The sequence below is a fragment of the Hypomesus transpacificus genome, chromosome 19 (assembly GCF_021917145.1).
Source record: "Hypomesus transpacificus isolate Combined female chromosome 19, fHypTra1, whole genome shotgun sequence".
In the NCBI taxonomy this organism is placed as follows: Eukaryota; Metazoa; Chordata; class Actinopteri; order Osmeriformes; family Osmeridae; genus Hypomesus; species Hypomesus transpacificus.
Window position 1 is genome coordinate 14,595,534 of NC_061078.1, and position 21,724 is coordinate 14,617,257.

General features: G+C 48.1%; 1 protein-coding gene across 4 annotated transcripts in view; it reads right to left on the bottom strand.

The window, feature by feature from the left end:
• Window positions 1–21,724, bottom strand: part of tcf12 (transcription factor 12) — a 76,898-nt gene that overhangs the window by 23,743 nt on the left and 31,431 nt on the right. For 3 of the 4 annotated variants that reach the window (XM_047042784.1, XM_047042782.1, XM_047042787.1), the window contains exons 6-8: window positions 16,290–16,351; window positions 10,284–10,416; window positions 9,655–9,707 (exon numbers count right to left, since the gene is read on the bottom strand). In XM_047042784.1, the coding sequence (XP_046898740.1) occupies window positions 9,655–9,707; window positions 10,284–10,416; window positions 16,290–16,351 (248 nt within the window). Of the gene's footprint in view, window positions 1–780; window positions 1,048–9,654; window positions 9,708–10,283; window positions 10,417–16,289; window positions 16,352–21,724 lie in introns of those variants that run through there. The other variant, XM_047042786.1, reaches the window with a different exon arrangement.

Consider the following 21,724-nt stretch of genomic DNA (forward strand, 5'->3'; position numbering starts at 1 on the left):
TTGAAAGAGAACCTAAAAACCAAAGAGTGTCTTTCTGAGAAGTCCAGGAATCACATTAGAGCAGAGTCAAGAATGCAGATGTGATTAAAAACAGATGGAATAACAGCAACGCTGGTGCTTGGACCGCAATCTGCAAACAGGAAAGTCAAACCTCAACAGGCAGCCACTCTCTCTTAATCATTCCCAGACTCCCACTTGTTATTATATCAAGCTAGTCTCAGTGTTGAACCAACCAGCCAGTACAAATAAATGCAGTGCTTCAAAAACAAGTTTGTTCTGTCTGTCATACTGATTCAACCTGTCTAAGAAAAACTTAATTTAACCTTATATCATATATGGATTTAAATGAAAGGGAGACCTGAGCCAGAACTCCTATTACTATTTTTCAATTTGACAGGGGGAGTGCTAAATATGGGACTGACTTTGATCAAATATACCTGCTGAAAGTAGAAATCCTGACATTACAGTCCTACATTTGAGGTGGGCATGAAAATAAATTAATTGTTCTGACTCACAGCAGTAATTACAGTTACAGCTCTGGAGAACTACAAGACACGCGCGCACACAGAGAAAGTAGAACCATGCAAGACGCTCTACAACTCTCTACCCAGGCTGATCACAATCCCACTTTCTGTCGCTCTCTCTCTAGCCTGCGTGCAGACACACGCACACACACTCACAAGCACACAGCGCACCCACAGACAAGCACACAGCGCACCCACAGACAAGCACACACGCACACACACACTCAGACTGCAACAGAGAGAACTGAGTACTCACCGATTTCCCGTTGTAGTAATACATTAAGGAGTTGTTTCCCATTCCAGGGACAGGGTAGGCGCAATACATGATAGCTTCTGCAAATGCAGTGATGGCTCAAGCAAGTGTACTGTTTCAAGCCTGCTCCCTAGACATACATCCAACCCGCTCAAAGGGGACTAATTCTTCCAGTCCTGGCCCTCCACACATGGATCTACTCAGAGGGAACTTATGCAAAGCAGGACTGAACCATTCTACCCTGTGTTAGGGGGTGTCTCTGAGTAGGGGAGGGGCAGATATGGTTCTTCCCTTTAAGCCTCATAAGTGCTGAGGCAAAGAGGAATAGAGCGAGGGGGAGGGAAGGAGGAGAGGGAGTATGAAGATAAAGGGGAAGGCAGTGTGGAACAGAAAAACAAATGTGAGAGTGGATTCAGAGAGAGAGAGAGAGAGAGACAAAGAGACAGAGAGATAGAGAGAGAGAGAGAGAGAGAGAGAGAGAAAGGAGGAGAGAGAGACAAAGAGAGAGAGAGATAGAGAGAGAGAGAGAGAGAGAGAGAGAGAGAGAGAGAGAGAGAGAGAGAGAGAGAGAGAGAAGAGAGAGAGAGAGAGAGAGAGAGAGAGAGAGAGAGAGGAGAGAGAGAGAGAGAGAGAGAGAGAGAGAGAAATGTCTCTGAGCAAAAAAAAGAGAGATTTTCTGCAGGGGAACACCAACGAACTGGAACTAAACCATTTGCTTTTAGGCAGGATATCGTTCATTTGGATTCCTTCAAAAGCAAACAAATGGCGTGTACGTAAATAAAGTGTTTGTAACAATGGTCTCCACCACAGGTTCTAATCCTGGATGGGTTCAGCTTTTGTTTTTTTAATGATTTAATTAGTCTAAGATTGGTGAGGTTAAACTCACGGATAGGGTTTCTCTTTTTAAGCTGCCATCTGGCAAGAGCATTAACCTGTTCCCACAATCAACAAATGTGTAATTAGCATTCACCTGGGACAGCGGTCACTCGGAGCAGAGAGAGTATAGAACAAGATGACTCTGATAGGAAGTCTGATTTGGTAATTTTTAAAATAATAAAACATAGGATAGCGAAATGAGAGAGACAGAGAGAGAGAGACAGAGAGAGAGAGGACAGAGAGAGAGAGACAGAGAGAGAGAGACAGAGAGAGAGACAGAGAGAGAAAGACAGAGAGAGAGACAGAGAGAGAGACAGATGAGAGAGAGAGAGAGAGAGAGAGAGAGAGAGAGAGAGAGAGAGAGAGAGGAGAGACGAGAGAAAGAAAGACAGAGAGAGAGAGAGAGAGAGGAATAGAGCGAGGGGAAGGGAAGGATGAGAGGGAGTACGAAGATAAAAGGAGGGCAGTGGAACAGAAAACAAATGTGAGAGTGGATTCAGAGAGAGAGAGAGAGAGAGAGAGAGGAGAGAGAGAGAGAGAGAGAGAGAGAGAGAGAGAGAGAGAGAGAGAGGGAAAATGAGAAGAGGGAGACGGTGGAGGAGAAGAGGGGAAGGAGGGGAACGATGATGTCCTACCACATCTGAGCCAAAGTGTACATGCCCTGTCAGTGTTTCCATAGAACGTTTACGTTACGGCTGACGTTCAGTGTGACCACCGACATGAGACTGTATGTTGTCGGGGGGAAAAATACTTCAGTGTGGTTCTGACCTGTAAACAGACAGTTTGCGACAGCTGCAAGAGACTAGGCTGCGAAGCCAGGCAACAGGACTGGGATGGACTAGTTCTTACAGCCCCGGGTAACAAAGACCAGGAGACAACCAGCCTCACAGAAGAGATGAGAGGAAAGGGGAGAACTGAGAACTCACCGATGGGAGGGAGGGAGGAAATGGAGAAGAGGCCAGCAGAGCAGAGGAGAGATTTCTGACCCTGGTACCATACAGAGACACTTTAAATCCACTCCACCCAGACTCCATGGAGCCTTTCATGTCTGCCACTGGCCCCGCTTCCTGGACCAAACACAAGTCTGTGGACTCATTCAGAGCACTATTGTTATAAAAAAGATGAAAGGCCCCGTTTTTCCAGAGAAAACTACAGTTTTATTATGTTTTTCCTTTGGTACTAATTATTATTTATTCCCTCTTTCTTCTTTGAGATTCTTTTAAACTCTTCCAAGGCAGTGGGTCTACATGCTGGTACCACTTTATATCTGGAACCGTTTCAAGTTGATGCTTTAAGGAAAATTGCCATGATAGAAGTGTGTTTGAAGGATCCAAAAAACGAGCCGAGTCACAGAGGACCGGGCTGAGAAAAAAACAACATGAAAGCTCAAAGAAAATGAGGAGAAGAGAGATGGACACCAAATTGGTCGTAAAGCATCCATGTGTTGTTCACAAAGCCAGCATACTGTATGTAAATGGCCTTAAAGAGCCATATCGTCATCATCCTTCTAACTGGTTTCTTTGTAGTAGACCCACATACATTATTTGATAACATCTAAGAACTACTACTACTCAGTACAGCTCCTCAGCGATCAGTGATCTGCTATGTTGTCCTGAGGTAGAGAAGTAAGCTCTGTAGCTCATCCCTTCCTAAAGCAAGCAGAAGACCTTGCGATCCACTGGAGGGCCCTGACTCTGAGCCCTGCTCTACAGAAAACTCTGCCCCACACCAGTCAGCCTTTAGATGGACCAGGTTAGCACAGTCTATCTGAAACTGACTCCAAGTAGGCCAAGCCTTTAGCTCACTGACCAACCTCACACCTCGACCAACGATCCACCTGCTCACAGAACCCCTTCTCAGAGAAGCCTCGAGAGTTGCTTACCAGAAGGCCTGTTTGAGCGTTGGAAGAAGATGGAGCAAATCCACACGCCGAGGTCATCTCCCATCTGAGCTCACACATGGATTTGAACCATGAGGTCATGAGCCCCGGGGATTGTTTCCTGTGTGAAGCTGGGCTTTTTACAGTGGGAGTGGGAAAGGAGGGGGTTGGGGGGGGGGTTTGCAGAGAGGGGACTCTTAATCTCAGTTTAACACCCCCCCAGGAGGAGTTCACAGAAGAGCCACGCACGGCACCACCGTGTCTTAACGACACATTCCCTCCACATTGCGCGGATGATTTACAAGAAGAAAAGCGTTGACGAAGCAGGCGGTGTTTCCTCATTGGCGGGCTGCTCCAGTTCCAGACAGGCCACAGACGTCAGTTTGAGACGTTGGTGAAAGTCGAGCGACACACCAGTTTCCTCCGGCTCCTCTTATTTCCCTAACGCTTTTGCATGCGCGGTGCATGGAGGTGTGCAAGAAAAAAAAAGAAAGTTATTTACGAAGCAGGTTTTTTCTCTGTGTTGTGTGTGTGCTCTGGGTAAACACATGCACGCACCCAAGCACGCATCCTACGGTGTAACTGCCACGCTCGACGCATGTATAGCATGGCAATCCTGTCTCGGCCGTGGATGAGCTGGCCTCGCTCCCTGGGATGACGTCACACCCCACCCGCAAACGTCCTGCCCACCCAGCAGGTCGCTCAGACTGTGCAATGCATCTTCGACCTACAGACAAGATAATGAGCAACGGTTCCCCGTTCAACCCTGCCTATCTGTGACTACTGGCCAATACACCCACTCTCCTCATCCAAATATGATTTTAACGACTGACCAGCCACGCTCCACCCAACTTTGTTCAAATTTGAACTCCCTTTGTTGTCCTAAAGCTGTGTAAACGGAATCTCCCCAATGTCCCAGTATCTCAGCAACCCCCCATTCAGAAATGTATGCATATGCACAAATATCACCAAATAACAACAGGAAGGTTCCAACTAAAAGATTTGTGTTTTAATCTGTTGACGCGGGCCCTGTACTCCAGTAAGCATTAGAAGGGCTGGAGAAGGCAGGTGTGTTTGGCTGGAGGTGAAACTAGGCCTCAGTCTCTCCTCATGCCCACAACCCCCACAGCACCCTTACGGTCGGGTCAGGTAGCGTGTGAGTGCCAGCGTCTCAGCCTATCACACAACACTCCATCCACTCAAAGGGATCGACCCTGCTTCTTGCCTTCAGCCATGCCATTCGCCCCACCGTTTAACCAATCAACTGGGAGTGGATCCTCTCAGTGTCCTGGAGTGATCTTCACGAGTTGCCGTGCTCTCAGCACAGTCATCGGGCTGACAGGGGGCCCAAAATAGCGTGCGGGGGCCTCCTAACCTAATTAGGGCTGATGGTTGACAGAGGCCCTTGCTGTGGCTGCCAGGCCTTCTCCACACCTGGCTTAACACAGCGCCCTCACGCACGCCTGCCAGAAGTCATTTACAACCGGCCCGGAATGTGAGTCATGACTTTAATCTGCGCATTAATTTTCTGCTCTCTGTTCTCGAACTCCTTTTACTCCCCCGGGAGATGAAAGCAGGAGGGGAGCTCTGGCTGGTGTTTCTCGCTCCTTCATCTCTGTCTCTCTGCGTCAGTGGTCAACCTCAACGAGCAGAGATGAACACACCCGGGTTGTCCTGGAGATGGGTACGACTCTGGTCAGGATCACACCTGTTCTTTATCTATCTAATCAGCCATCTGATGAGCTCATCCGCCCACCTCCACACACCAGACCAGGCCAGGGCCTCACACACTGCCCCCTGGTGGTTGACCTTGCAGGACTGAGCGGCGGTGGTAGCTGGGCTTGAACCAGCAAGGACAGGGAGACTCCAGATATGTCCTCCAGCGTTTTCAAATGCAAAATCCCACTTTCTTTCTATTTGACAAAGAAACGTAAAAGTCCAGAAGCATATGTTTATTGACCGACCACAAAAAAAGAATGATGGCCAACGACTGGAAATGACAACGACAAGGTCTGTGCCCTTCAAGAACAAAGCATTTCCTTTATTCACGTTAAACTCAGAAGTCGATAGACCTAGACTGTCACCGAAGCCTCCCCATGCAAGCTTGTTGTGGGACACGGATGGATGTGGAGGTTAAGCAAGTCATCTGAGACTGTGAAATGACAGACAATACTGGAGCACACATCATAGGAGTCTATGCAAGAGAGCCTAGATGAAAGAACCACATCAAAGAGAGTGTCTTTTGCTGTATTTGCACAAGGCTTTGCTGACTCGTTTCATCCCCAGGCACGTCTATTCACCAGAGGAGCCCTTCTCCAGGTCCTGACCTGCTGTGGTTCAAAGGCAAAACAAAGGAGAGAGGGTTTCCTGCCTGCAGTTCCTTGCTCCGCCTGCAGGTGGCTGTCTAAGCAACATCCACACGGTGACAATGGCGGAGGAAGCTCACGCACACACGCACACACACAAGCAGTGACAGAAAGGAGGGGAAAGGGAGAAGGAGGGAGAAAGAGAGTGGATGAGAGGAGAGTGGAGTGAGGAGAGGGAGAGTAAGACAGGGAGAGGAGGAGAGGGCGAAGATCTCCTCTGCGTGTCATTCACCCGACTGCACCGCAAGGAAAAAAACTGTGTGTGTTGGTCTCACACCCTGTGGCCCACTTCCTCTCCTCCAGAGCCTGTCTTCCCACTAAGTGTAAAAGCTCCCAGAAACAAGGGTGTCGGAGTGATCTGTCAAAAGCAAATGACGATTTCTTTTTTTTGTTGTCATTCACAGCCAGGGTTCTCGCTTGCAAATGTCCCTAAAGGAAGACGACCACCCCCCCTCTCTACACCCCCCCCCCCGCCCGCCACTTTCTTCTCTCCTCCAGCCATACCGTCACCACAGCCAGGGAGGAAGTGTCACGTCAAGCCGTTGAGCCTCTGACAAGGGTGCGTAAAAAAAGCCCTGGCTATTTACACACGCACACGCACACACCAGCCATACCCTGTAAGCTACGCATGAATATCTACAAGATACAGCTTTTCCCCAGGAGCCACATAGTGGCGTGTCTCCCTGCTGTCAGACAGGGCCCAGCCCAGGTGCCCACACAGCTGGCCGACAGCGTCCCTGCCCAGCGCCCCTCTACACCGCCGCACGGCGGTTGCTCCAGCCGGCGACGACACGTCAGGTCCTTCACTTCAACCACAGGCTGAGGGACAACGCTCCCGAGAACCCACAGGACCAGCTGTAGCCGCGGCGACGCGTCGATCCTATCCGAGAGACGCGTCGCGGCTTTTTACCGCGGCGCGTCATGGCGTCGTGTTTGTTGAGCTCGTGAGAGAGACGGCTAATCCTCACGTCGGTTTCAACAGTGTGCACGGCTTAGGTTCATCTAGACTTCAAAGGGGGGAAAAGAAAAGCGCTAATCAAGCTAAGAAGCTGCTTATCAAGCCGACTGATGAAGTTGATTTGGCATCGGAATAAACATGCGGTACGAGGGCCCACGTGCACACACAAACACACGCAAGCACACACGCAGACACACTCCTAAAGTCGTCCGGAATCCTTGGACTGTAAAGTGGGTTATGAAAAAAAGAATGAAATAGGTCTATAAACATGTGAATGTTTGCAATCACCAGCTGGCTCTTCCTGATAGGCCCTACGTCTGGGTGTATACTGCAGGGGGAACCTTTAATGCGCAGGGGATGTGCCTCCATAAATATTTAGATTCAAACATAAACTTTCATGTATACACACACACGGCGGAATCGCATTTAAACACACTCCTCCTCCGACTCAAACTTCTTGACTATTTTTAGGTGAGGAGAGTGAAAAAGAAAAAAAGAAATGGAAAGAAATACATAAGAGACAATTCCCAGCAGGGGAAATAATGATAGGAAGCATTGTGTTCATTTTGTTTATCAAGCAGCTATTCAAGGCCTCTGGTGAAGGCCTGGTGCTTACACATGCAAAAGCTTTCAGCGGTATCTGCAGTGGCATTCCTGCTTTCCAGCTACCTGCAGGCTCGTTGCACAGCTGCCCCCGGCAACCCAGCGCTCCAGGTGCACATCCACACCTCTGAACAGCCCCCCACCACCCACCACCACCACCACTCCGCCCGCCTGTTCAGTGGTGTGGATGTGGCGCGGGGTGTGCTCCAGAACCAGCCCCACGCACACCTGCGTCTAGCCCAGCCCCACCCGCTCACAACCAAGTTGCCACAACCTGCCTAATAGCCGCTATCTATAACCTCTAAACACCTATAAGCTGCCCCCAGACACCCTCCTACATCTCATACCCCCTCCTCCGCCTTGCTGACACCTCCCACCAGCACCCCCTCCCCTCCAAACCCCCCCCCCCCCCCCCCCCCCCCCCCCCCACCACCACCACCACCACCACAACCACCAGAACCTGGCCCAGCCTTAACCTGTCTGGAGACATGAGAAAAATAACCCCACTCTGCATTGGAATACCATCAAGCATTTCCCCGTATCTGCACACACCTAACCAGTAAGAGATCCTCTCTCTCCTCTGAGATCCAGCCAGAGAGAGAGAGAGAGAGACAGAGAGAGAGACAGAGAGAGACAGATATATATATATATATATAGAGAGAGAGAGAGAGAGAGAGAGAGAGAGAGAGAGAGAGAGAGAGAGAGAGAGAGAGAGACAGAGAGAGAGACAGAGAGAGACAGATATATATATATATATATAGAGAGAGAGAGAGCGAGAGAGAGAGAGAGAGAGAGGAGGCAGCACTTCCTCCTGGTGTCTGTCACCACTCTCTGCATCCGGGCCCGTGCTGCTGCTTTGATTGTGCCGTTATGAGTCACGCAAGTGCACCTGCGCCCATGTGTTAAGTACTGACAAATAAAAGCCCCGCATCCATTTACACAACAAAGGGATGTACCCCGCAAGGCAACCAATCTTTCTTTGCTTCTCTGGAGCCCCCCCTCCTCTCGCCCCTCCACCTACCCCCCCCAAACACCACCATAGTTCATGTGCTTAAGAAGAGGAAGACAAGGCTCTTCTCCATGCTGCCCTAGACTACTCCCCCCCCCCCCCTCCCTCCCTCTGCTCCCCTGAAAAGTAGGATTCAGACCCAGATTCCCAGAAACAAAAACATCTCAGCTAAAACACATCTCGGTGCCTTTCATGTGCCGCGGCCCTGTGCCGACGTTCAATTCTAGAGGTGCGGCGGCGGCGGCGGGCTCCCGATGATTGCGGCTCCCGAAAACGCAAATCCAACCTCCGAGACGCCCCCGTTTTGTTCTCGGACGACGAATGCTTCCTTCCGCACAAAAGCGTCGAAAGGGGGGGGGGGGGGGATCTCTGCAAACCAGTTGCTGTTTCTTCAAGAAGCCATTCTCTGGTACCGGTGCTGAGGAGTTAAAGCGAGGCTTAACGGAAGCTTTGAAAATCCACCAGAGTTTTCACAATGAACATCTGACTTTAGTGATTCCTGCATATTAACGAGGGCTGGCCCAGGCGGAGGCAAGCTGAGCTCCACACTTCCTCTGCATCCTAATGTCTTCTGCTCCACCGGGATTATTACCCATGGAAATGTCTCCGATTCGCTGCTATTAATCTCTGTCTGTCCTCCTGTTTGGCTACATAATGACTAATTAAACATCAAAAGAGCAGCGCTGGGGATGCGCTCTGACAGCTCCGCTACCCCGCGCCCCTTCCCTCAGGAGGGCCTTTGAGGAGGGCACGCTGTGACAGGGCAGCCCCCCAAAATCAATCACCCCCAATGTACACACACACACACACGTAGGGCTGCGACACACACACTTGCACATGAACATAAGAACAACACGGCTGGTCTGTGGCCTCCCTCAGACATCCAGTAAGCACCGCTGGTGTCTATGTCGAGGGCGTCTTTGAAGAGCGCACGAAAACAAACACAAATCCCGACTAAGTTTGTGTGACAGGGATGTCAACAGCTCCCTTTGTCTGTGCGAGTGTGCCTGTGAGTGTGTGTGTCTGTGAGTGTGTGTGCCTGTGAGTGTGTGTGCCTGTGTGTGTGTGTAGCCTGTGAGTGTGTGTGCCTGTGTGTGTGCCTCTGTGCACGTGTTTGCGTGCGCTCACAGAGCGAGATCTATTTCTGTGAGCCGTGAAGCAGGCAGATGAAATGATCTTCACTCACAGATGAAGGTAAGCCGGGAGGGACCTTGCGAATTTTCTTTGTTTGTTGAGGATCTGTGGAGAGATAAAACCGGGTTCAGGCAGAAGAAGGAGTTTGTGCGGGAGGTAAACACAGCACACCACACACTCCCTGACATGGAGAGAGAGGGAAGACCAACGTCGTCAAATAGCAGCGCGTCGAAAAAGAAGGAAAGAAAGCCATCTATTGCTTGCATGCTGAGCCATTCATTACACTTATCACTATCACATCTTTTTAGCCGAGCTTTAAAGAGTCAGCTTTGAAATAAGTCATTAATCGTTCAGGGTAAACACGGGGACTTGGACAGGGCAGGCTTGTTCAGGGAGCTCGGGAAAACAGATCAATGGCTTCTTATAAACAAGGTCACTTCAAGTAAAACAAGCCCGAGCTCTGTCTTTGTCTAGAACAGGAGCTGGATATCCATCCCTTCTGAGAGTCCACCATACTGGGTTTACTGAGGAAACTGTGCCGCAACAATACTGTATACAGGGTTGATTCCATACAGCCTCAGATACACTTTTTCTTTAGATACATTTCATATCTAAAATATAATGTCTTTAATAGTATTCAGTACACTGTTAATAGCAGGTTACTAGCTAACTGGCACTAACCAACTGGTTTGGGGTCCTGTAGAGAGCGTCTTCTGGGATTGGCCCCGGGGAAGGAGTAGAACGACGCAGGCGACTTTCCTGGCGCCGGTGCCGGCCCAGGAGTGGCCAAGGCGACGTTGGCGCGCGTGCTAGCCTGCAGTAGGGGCACAGACACACAGAGAGAGAGGCTTGAGCAGGTTGTCAGGGTGTGACAGACAGTATGCTAACAGGAGCTCAAACACAACTCAGCCTGCTCGTGAACTCGTGCACTGTCAAGTTTGATCACTGAGACGGTTAGTCATGAATCAGCCATCCCCCCTAATGCTCTGTTAAAGACTGTTAATCAATCCACTGAGCAGCCTCATGGAAGTGTCCTCCTGTGGGAGTAAGGGGGCCACCAGTGTGGGCAGCATTACCATAACTTCCCAACAATCTACCCAGAGATAAAACACGTTTTGTCTTTAATGGGGGAAGACAGTTAAACCTCTATTCACAAAACCAGATGAGCGCAGATCTTTATGAATGCATGTCCACCTAGCAAAGCCATCATACTTCAAGCCTTCTTTTCTTTTTTTTTTACAGCCAACAAATCAACAAAGATGAGAAGGCAATAAGATAAATCAGCATAATGGGTAAATATCTGAAGGATGGCACTGTTTGATCGTTATTGTAAATATTGTTTTTGTGACGGTTCATCAGCATAAGGGATCGAATTTCAAGATAGAAATTTCAATAGCAATTACAAACACACACACACAGAGACACACACTCACACACACACACAGAGACACACACACACACATGGACACACACACACACACACACAGAGACAGAGAGAGAGTTTGTTATGGGATGTGGCGCTGTTAGCAGCTCCAGTGAACTCCAAGGAGAAATCGACCCAATCAGGCTGACCTAGTGATTTCCCTCTCCTCCAGGCTGCAGTGGAGCAGTATTGATCAGCAGCGATCACTGCCCGAGGGCATCTCCACACACAGCGGGCCAGGGACACGTCCTGGCTCCTGGGAGACGAGAGGAGAAGCTCGACCGGGAAGGAGGGGGAGGCGGGGGGGGAGAGGAAGGAGAGGTGGCCAGCTAAAGGCTCATTAAACCATCTGTCTGATCTCTGGAGCTGTCGTCTCCCTGAAGAGAAGAAAAAAAAAAACAGGGCGGCTTAACTGGACAAAATGTGGCACCCGAGCCAGGGAGCAGCAGACTGCTGGACCAGCCTCTGATCTCAGGCACACGCATCCAATTAGTGGAGCCGTGCCGGGCGACACAGAACTGTCCCAAAACGGCATCTGACTGGCTCCGATTAGCAGGCTTCACAGGTGACTGGCCCAGATGGACTGGCTGGCTGGATGGTCCATCCTCTTGTCAGATCTGTTCTTCTTCTTTTACCAATATCCAATCCACTAACTGTGCCCCGAGCAAAGTGGCTGAAGGTATCAATTAAGGCTCTGGCCCATTTAGGCCAATTAGTTGCAAGCCTTAAATTGAGACTGAGGTCAGTGAAGAGAAGCTGGTGAGTGGTTATGGAACTGGTCTCTCTCTCTCTCTCTCTCTCTCTCTCTCTCTCTCTCTCTCTCTCTGTCTCTCTCTCTCCTCCCCCCCCCCCCCCCCCCCCCTCTCTCTCTCTCTCTCTCTCTCTCACACTCTCTCTCCCTCTCTCCCTCTCTCTCTCTCTCTCTCTCTGGGCTCCTAGCCTAGTCTGGCATCATCTTGTGTGCCTTAAGGAATTCTCAGCGAAAGACTGGTAGTGGTGGTAGATTGACACAGTAAGCACTGACACGTCAATCCAATAGAGGTCAGGCACAAGACAGTTCTGACCTTGGGCCTGTAATGATGTAAAAAACTACAACAACAATGTAACTCAAAAATCCATGTTATCATGTTAAATTGAACCTATTGACCGATGTGAAATTGAACCTGTTCTACATAAAGATAAATATCATTACACGCATCAACCGACTATCGCAACAAGGTCATCTCTTGGATGATATCTTCTAAAAATACCAGAGGTCCTAATTTCGACAGATTGAAACGAAGGCCATCAAGTCGTGTGAAAATCAGCTCTGGCACAGCTTTACTGCAGGAGGAACAGGAGGAGCGGGAGGGGAGGAGGGGACAGGCACTGCAAACTGACAACCTGTCAGTGAGGTTACAGCCTTGACATTGACATGGCCCAACAGACCCAGTTCGGCTGCTGCCTGCCCTCTTTGTTCAATGATATCACATCCTCAAAGCAATATTAGCGTTTCTTTTTTAGAAACCAGCGTGGGGTAGGAGTGGAGAGGAGCTACCGAGATCAGATCAACTACCAATTACTGTCTAATCTACCGGTATTAAGACCCTGGGGAGATGGATGGGTCGCAAGGAGAGCATGGGTTCGTTGGTGTTGATTAGACAGATTTGGTATCATGAGAATCCTATTTAAAGATTACTGGGGAGAAAGATGTTATGCTTTCAGGAAATTAAATCCATAATCTTGGATTTTAAAAGAAAAAGGATTGAGCGCTAATTGAGTTAGCATGCTAACGTGTAGTAGTGAGTGTTATAAGTAGAGGGATCATCGCCCAGTTGCCCAGACCTGGTAATCTAATTACCCCTGTCTGAGTTTTAGCGTGAATGGGTCGGACACAATGTAAACCCACTTCAAATATAAAGGGCGACACCTTGGTTTCGATGTCAGGGATGAATTATACAGGGCAACCACTTGCCATGAATGACACTTAAGTCAGTCATCTCATCAGGCTAATGTCTAACACCCACCGCAAGTCTTTATGTCAGAGAGCTGTACGAACGGCACGGCTCTCGGCCCAAAGCTTCTTCACATCACAACGCTCATCTTGCACTGAGAAATGTCAGGCAGATTTGAGGAGATAATGGAAGTCATCTGTCAACCGCAGCCTGTCACATTAATCAGCCTAATCCGTCTCACAGGAGGCACAGGAGTTACCTGCAAAAAGCAGCGCCGACAGGCAGCCAGGCAACACGTCAGCCCCTCTGTCAGTAGCACAACCCCCCCCGCCCCTTACAAACAAACATACACACAGACAAAGACACAGTCTCACACAGACCCACACACAATCGTACACACACAGCCCTCCTCATTACCACAACCTCACCAGGGATACGAAACGCACACTCGACACGTGCACAAACACGGACCACTCTCTCGTCCTCTCGCTCGAATTGAAACAGTCCAAGGGGACCCGTGGTCCTTGTGCTCGTGAACTACCACCATCATCCCCCCTCCACACCGTTCCCCCTCCCCCAAAACAGCCTGCAGGTTAAAACCCATCTAATGTAGCTAGCTTGCTTGTTGCCTAAGTGATGTGAGCTCTGTGCGAGGATAACAGTGGGATAAGGGGCCACAGCTGGCTGTAACGCTATGAATATCTAACCCAATAAGACACAGGGAGTTCTACATCAAGTCCAAATGATGCAATAATACGGTGCTGAGCGAGGCAAGTGGCCTGGGCTTGATGACAAGCCTGTAACTGATGGGCTCATTGGTAGATATCTGGAGCAATTACTGGACTTTCCAAAAGGCAAGCCCTTGATAGATTGTTTGTGTATTTCAAATTTCCCTTCCCGGTCCTCGGAGAGGAAAATACAAATGTTAGCATTTATTAGGTTTGCAGGATGGATTGTGAAATCAACCTTTTACAGACGGGGTTACAAAGTTGCTGTGGACATTGAGTTGCTCATTAAAAGATAAACAATGCCTGATAATCTTTGCACCTGAGATGCTCTGCTTCTGCTGTCTCAGGTTCCACGGACGAACCCTGTCGATAATCACCAGAGGGGTTATACAATATGAATATAGCCGTTTCCAGCATACATTCCTTCCTGCATTCTCTGAGGAATGAAATGGCCTTTTCGGTCTTCCTGTTTTTCTTCTGCGACCAGACGAACAGAGTCTCAGGCAGCCTCAGATCCCAGCAGCTGCAGGCCTGCTTGAACTCCCCTGGTTCCTTCCCAAAATGTCTGCACTGGCATTCCCTCTCAGAATGCTTTTTTATGAATGAGCAAATGAGCTCTCACACTAGTGTCTGACTGCAAGCGCAAAGCGCTCTGGGACTGTGGTTCACAGAGTGCAGTGTGTAGTGCGTGCGTAGTGATTGTGTATTTCAGAACAGAAAGGACAGGAGGGGTACAGGGGGTTTTCTATTGAACGTAATTAGTCATTAGTTTGGGGAGTGGGTTAACGCGTGGCTCAATAAGGTCAGAGGCTCCACTGACCTCGGGTTAAGCCTAAAGATGAGGCTCTATCTACTAAAGACATAGCTCATAGTTGTATCCTTAAAGCTAATCTTCAAGGCAGGACTTTGCACTGAAAACTCAATCCCAATATCAACGGGCATTCACCAAATGTTCTTAAGAACACATTTGTTCTTAAACCCCACTTACGCAGTTTTCACAAAGATTCTGGCATTCACCAATGTTTTCTTATTTGGGATTTGTTCTTAGGTAACAACAGAATTTGAGCACAGTCAAGGGCACTCTTACACATACTTGACAGCTGACATGTTTGCACAAAATAAGTAGTTGTACAGTTTTGGTTAGTTTTTAATAAAAAAGTGAATATTTCTCTCTTTTATAATTTTGCAACTAATTATTTTCATTATTTAAACACATAATTATGTGTTTGTTTGTTTTAAATACAATACAATACGTAAACTCTACACTTACACTTCTGCTCATGTATAAAGCACTTTGAACTGCCATTGTGCATGAATTGTGCTAGGCCTATATACTGGTAAATAAACTAACCTTGCTTTGCCTTCAATTCACCATCAATTATGTTGACGGGGAATCTTACCATCCAATAATAAGTGACTGATCACCGGTATTTATAGGGCCAAAGTAGGCCTATTCCGCACATTAATTCACCAGAGGGACTGGCACTACACCACACAATGGTATTTACTGCTTTGTATCCACCGCTGACGCTACTAAATGTGCCGTTTTTCGCTAACTTCTTGCAGCAGTATTTCTTTCTTTTGGAGTCGAGGCCTCCACTGTCTTTACCACATATTTTCGACATTTCTCTGAGTGTGCACACGGCCCTGCCATCTCATGGTAAATAGGAGCAACAGGGCACAAGCTTTCAATTTACGACTTAATCTATTTAATCGGATTCATCATTCTAAGATCACACCTGCAAACAATTCTGCTGTTTAGGTACACGCCATAAATCACACATAGACTTTTCTTAGGCACTTTCTCAAGAACAAATGTAAGAAATAACTTAGGAAGAGATTGGTGAATGAGGCCCATTGCCTTTAATGGGGAGTTTAAACTCTTTGTGGTGAGTGGTAACAATAAGACTAGTGGGAAGCAATTTTCTGAGAGACAGAGACAGAGAGAGAAAGAGAGAGAGAGAGAGAGAGAGAGAGAGAGAGAGAGAGAGAGAGAGAGAGAGAGAGAGAGAGAGAGAGAGAGAGAGAGAGAGAAGAGAGAATAAGAGAGAGAGAGAGAGAGAGAGAGAGAGAGAGAGAGAGAGAGAGAGAGAGAGAGAGAGAGAGAGAGAGAGAGAGGAGAGAGAGAGAGAGAGAGAGAGAGAGGGAGAGCTGTGGCTTGTACACAATCAGGCCTTTGTGTTGAACATCTGGGTGGCTGTGAAGAGGGCTGGGCTGTGCTCAGCAACCCTGGCTTAATGGAGGTGTTGAATGTGGTGTTTTCTCAGAGCGGTGGAGAGTCTGGATGTCCCATGTTGAAACTGACCAGGCTGGGGAGCAGGGGCATGCACACACCTGTCTAATCACTCACTCATTATCTCTGCAGTCCCATTCCTCAGGTTGTCTCCCGAGGTCTCCTTTCATCCACCACAGAACCGCAGGCAACCACAACACAAAGTCTCTTTCTCTCCTGCTACAGTTCACGCGATACACTCTGACATGGATGGACACTTCCACTTTATCCATGGTTACAAGAGGCCATCAACATTGAGGAAAAGACAGGATTTGCAATACTGAGATGCATATTTTGAGTGAAGACATCAACTTGTTATTTGAAACTTACCTGGCAACCAGACACCCCAGGCTCCCTCCCGTATGCTGGAAATGTCGACCTCTCCGATTTACCTGAGGAGACACAGAGAGAGCTGCACTTAGACTACAAAACTGTACAAGGTTGATGCCCTTAAGTACATTTATGCTGACATTTTTCTACCGTATTTTTTGAAAAATAAGCCGCATTTCCCCACCAGAATGGGGGTTTTGTGTTTGAACAGTGAGAAACTGTTCAACGGTTTAACTCCACATTTCAGTGCGACAACGTTTTAGAGCTTTGCACATGCTTTCAGCTACTCATTTCACACGTATATAATGTACTGAGAAGGAAATCATGGAATTTGCTTTATAGCATCTTTAAGGGGTTAAATAGCATTCACGAAAAAAGTGTTTTTACTGTTGTTTTGTTAGAAAAAACGTGCTATAAAGCCGAAGCTAAATATAAGTCGCACCACCCACAAGAACAATTTTGAATCGGGGTATAAACCGCGGCTTTATTTCTGAGTATAACCAGTTGTTTAATTATGATAATATCCCCAACACATATTAATGTCAATGAGAGATACCACATGAAGCTTCAAATGTTTAGTTAAGGAGAATCACCACTGACATGTTGACATGGTCTTATGCTGCCCCACGGCAATCCTACTCCCATATGACCAGCATCTAGCGTCTGAACCTGCACAATCTGATCTTTCACTGAGAAATATTCACGGACGGAACCTGACGCTCTCAGACAGACTGCCTTCATCCGTGTTGTGCGTTTGGTGTACCCCTGCTCCTCCTGTGAGGACACTACCCAGCAGCTGTCAGGAGGGCAAACACAACATACGGCTATCCACACACATGAATCATGCTCCTCACAATATCTAAACTCAGCAGTTTTTACCCCCCGACGTGAAAAATAAATAAATAACAAGAAAGCTCCTGCGTGAAAAGGATAAACAACTACAACAACCTCATACGTTATTTTTTTTTGTCAGGCCTTCCAAACATGACGAGCGCTAGATGCAAGCACGGAAACTAAATTCTGTTTACTCTGGGGAAAAGGGTAAATATTTTAAGTGCGTGAGGAACTTGCAGAGCCGGGATATTGTGTGAGTCGCTGACTGATCTGAACGTCAGCCTGGTGTGTGCAGGTGTGTGCAGAGGTGTTTCGCTTGTACAGTATTTGAGCAACGCTTCGGGGCACGGTCGTGTTACATCTGTAGACGACGTCTCCAGAGAGAGAAAGGAGGCTGCAGGAATCGGGGGAGGTGGTTTAACTGACAAAGCTGCTTCCCTTGTGGGATCAAAACAACTCCTTTAATGCTCTGTAACATTTCTGGGTTACCTCTCTCGCGAAAGGAACGAATATTTGGTTGTGGCTTTTCTGCTCGTAGATTATATACGCCGTGCTACCGTGGTGGGCTGACACATCTGTCGTTGTGGAAGAATGAAAAGGTCATATTTTTTTTTTTCAAATAGTTCCCAGAGCTGCATCTCAGTGTGACAGGGTCTACAGCCCTCACGCACTCTCTCCCCTCTGCAGACGCGTTTATGTCCAACAGTGAAATATCCCTCCCCAGCATGTGTGGTGTCACACTCTCTCTGTCTGTGGTGAATAATTGATGGGGTGAGTGTTGTTGTTTCAAACCCCACCAGAGCACAGCCACGCAGGGCTGAAAAACATCCTCTCGGGGCGCCTCTGCCGAGGCAGCGAGGCAGCTCGCCTGACCCTACCGAGCATGACCCCGACAAGCCAAGCGTTGTAACACGCCCAGGGTACAGAGCGCCGTCAACAGCGTGACCCACACCGGGAGGGAAAAGATCTCAGAGGAGCCAAACGGTAAACAGGCATTTAACTGTTTTAGCGTGCCGCTACGCATGATCCCCCACAGATGAGAGTGCATCCTGGGTAAACAAAGAGATGTTCCTGTTCTCATGTCAGGGCACTTGCTGGCACACCACTGTTTACAATAGCAACATGTGCACCTAGTAGGGAATGGAGATGAATATACAGATACAACTGAGAGGCCCTTCAGGAGATACAGCAAGTGTGGCAGCAACTATCATACCGAATGTTTTATTCATCTCTTAAATCAAATCTAAATATAGGTTAATTATTTTTGATTGATGTGGCTAGGAGAAGAAATAACTTGGATATTATATATATACACACATACACATATACACACGCAGTATATTTCAGTTTCAGAGTTGGAGTAACAGTGTCAAATAATCACTGTTGTAACTGGCAGGAATATCTATGGGGGCTGAGCTCACAAACACAGAGAGGATGGGAAAATAATGTCAGCTTGTTCATCATAACATACATCTACAAGATGAAAACAAGCAGAAGGAGTGAGTGGAAAAGTCTCTTGGAATGTTAAAAATCAACAATGTACGACAGCCCTAGCCATTGCAATGGCAATTTGTTTAAGTGTTACTGGCGAATGTTTGTGCCAAGCAGGCTGCTGGCTGAGACACTGATGTTTAAGGAACTGATGCCAGCTATCGCAGCTGTGAAGCCACTGCCCCCTCCCTCCCCGTTTCCCCCTCCCCCCTGTCTCCACCGTAAGCCAAATGAGTCACTTCGAGGAGGGAGAGAGAGAGAAAGAGAGAGAGGGTAGTGTCCCGGGTAGGGGCCAAGCAAGAGAGCGGCTACTGATGAGGGTCCAGTACAGAGGTCACCGATTAACAGGGCTGAGGCCCTCCCTGTTGACTCTCTTTCCCCCTCCCCTCTTGTCCTTCCTTCCCTCCCTTCCTCCAACCCCTATTCCCCCCCTCTCCTTCTCCTCCTTTCTTGTCCTTCCTTCCCTCCCTTCCTCCGACTCCCTCTCCCCCCTCCCCCCCCCCCCCCCCTCTCCTTCTCCTTCTCTCTGGATGTGTTTGTAACCCCCTTTTATCTAATCGCATCCTCCATCTCCTCCTGGCAGTGCTTTGGGAGTGACAGCCAGAGGGGTGCTGTGATCAATAACCAGCCCGGCCCAACGCTCCCCTCCGCCTCCCCCCTGCCTCCCCCAGCCTCCCCCTGGAAGCCACCAGCAGGCGCTTCCCCTCCCTAATAGGACACATCATACATTATAGAAGATCTCTGACTGGGGATGATGAATGGGCCAAAATCATCACATTTAAGAGCAGAGCGCATGTGGAGTATGATGTGTGGGACGAGGCCAAGGCACAAGACAAGGGGTGGGGTGGGAGAGAGAGAGAGAGACAGAGAGAGAGAGAGAGAGAGAGAGAGAGAGAGAGAGAGAGAGAGAGAGAGAGAGAGAGAGAGAGAGAGAGAGAGAGAGAGAGAGAGAGAGAGAGAGAGACAAAGGTACAGAGGTACAGAGGTACAGAGGTACAGAGATGGAAGGAAGGAGAATGGAGAATGGAGAGAAAAGCTAGGAAGAAGAGAAGAGATAAAGTAGAGGAGAGTGAGAGAGAGAGAGGAGAGACAGAGACAGAGGGAGAAGAGAGAGAGAAAAAGAGCGAGGGAGAGAGGGAGTTCTTAGGTACCTGCAGGCTGAGAGGAGGCAGACAGGACAGTAGGTTCTGATTCTAGCTAGTAGAGGACACTGCTGCCTCTGCATGGGACTGCTAACTCAGCCATTTGAAACTTGGCAAAACTCGAGAGAAGTTTCAACAGCACTTTCACTAAGGCCTGAGAAGTAACCATGTTCATTCAATACGGCCATTGAATGACAGGAAAGATAGCTAACTGTGTATATAACAGAGCTGTACTAATATCAAATCATTTCACTGGTGAGTAAGTGAGTTCTTCTGAGCTGACAGAACATATGAACACATGTCTGGTGGATGTGTGTGTGGCTGAGACCATGGAGGACCAGGAATAGATCACATGGATTATTGAAAGTTAGGGTTGCTTTACAGCCAAGCAACCAAATTAGCTACAAATACAACCAGGACACAGATCTCTCTCTCTGTCTGAGGCAGGCTCAAACTCAATCTGAGGAGAATAGGCCTCAGTAATAACCCATATTTACAGAGCCAGAACATGACCGGGGCCATTAAATCGTAATTTTCCTTTATGAAGCACAGAAGGCTGAATCGAGACCTCATCCATCAAAGTTCTCTATAACCTGTTGTGAGAGAAAGGAGCAGAAACCAGCAGAACAAGAGGCCAATTTCACACGAGGCGACGCGGGCAGGCCCGGCACTTTCCATGGCATTAGCCATGCTTGGTTTATTATCTCCCAGAGCAGGCCTGTCCTGTGCTATCACAGCGTGCACGGAACACAGAACAGCCTTAATATCCCCATTACTAGATCTGCTCTGAGCAGGTGCTGTCAGGCTACAGAAAGCAATATTCCTCCAACTGTTTCATTTTGAGATTCTTGACTATGACAGTTTGTATTCCTAGTCATATATTTAGATGTTGGATTTTTTTCTATTTTGTTGTACTTCCTGGCAAGGGAAAGTTGGAAGTGGCCGTGATGGATGGGATGTTAAATTCATTCATCATCCTTCCTGGGGTAGAAGACGACAGGGCCATCCAGGTGTTGACATGCGTGTCCACCAAGAAAAGTCTTGACACCGACGCAGACGTAATCCCCTAGACGCATGATGCAAAACCAACAGGAATAAACCTGTTTAATTACAGCCATCACTGCCACCGATGTAAATATAAATGAAGTCCGATGGGAACAGTCACCTTGAATATCAGTGTCTCCCGGATAAATCAATGGCACACAGGTTCTCTTGGAAAAATCTATCAACGTGAAATGAAAGAGAAAACACCCTTCAATTTTGGTGTGCGCCAGACACAATGAATGTTAAATCTGTAATGGTATTTTACTGCACATTCAGAAATCCAAATGCTGTCATTATGATTGCAATCTCTCAAGATCGAAAGCAATTTTCAAATAGAAACTAAAAAACTAAACTAAAGTATCCATGCTTCTGGATCAATGTCAAGAGATTGATTTTCCCTCGCCCCTCTCGTTGTTCGGCGAGCAAAGAGAATGTGTTGTGTATAAATAGCATCTCTAGTATTAAATATTGAAATCACATTGGGCTCAGATTAAAAGGCTGGCTTATGAGAAAGTCATTCAGAGTGTGACTCCCTATTGATTTCCGCGCTGCGCTGCTGTGCAGTGCCCTTGTTTTGTTACAGTGAGAGGTAGTGATCTAAGGATCTCCAGGGATCAATTCAAAACCCCAGCCACAAAAACAACCAATTAGTGAGCTCGCTCTGCAGCCTCTCAAATGCATTCCGAGGGCCTCTTCGTTTTTCCATCGAGAGAGCCCTCACCTCTATGTAGGCAGACAAACAAACACACATAACATAGGCTGAGGAAACAAAGGGTAACTCTGGAGCCAGATGAACATTTCATGTTCACGTCCATCCCCACTCACTTTTTTCCAGCTTGCGCCGTGTTGTGTGTGTGTGTGTGTGTGTGTGTGTGTGTGTGAGTGTGAGTGTGTGTGTGTGTGTGAGGCCAGCCCCATGCCCCT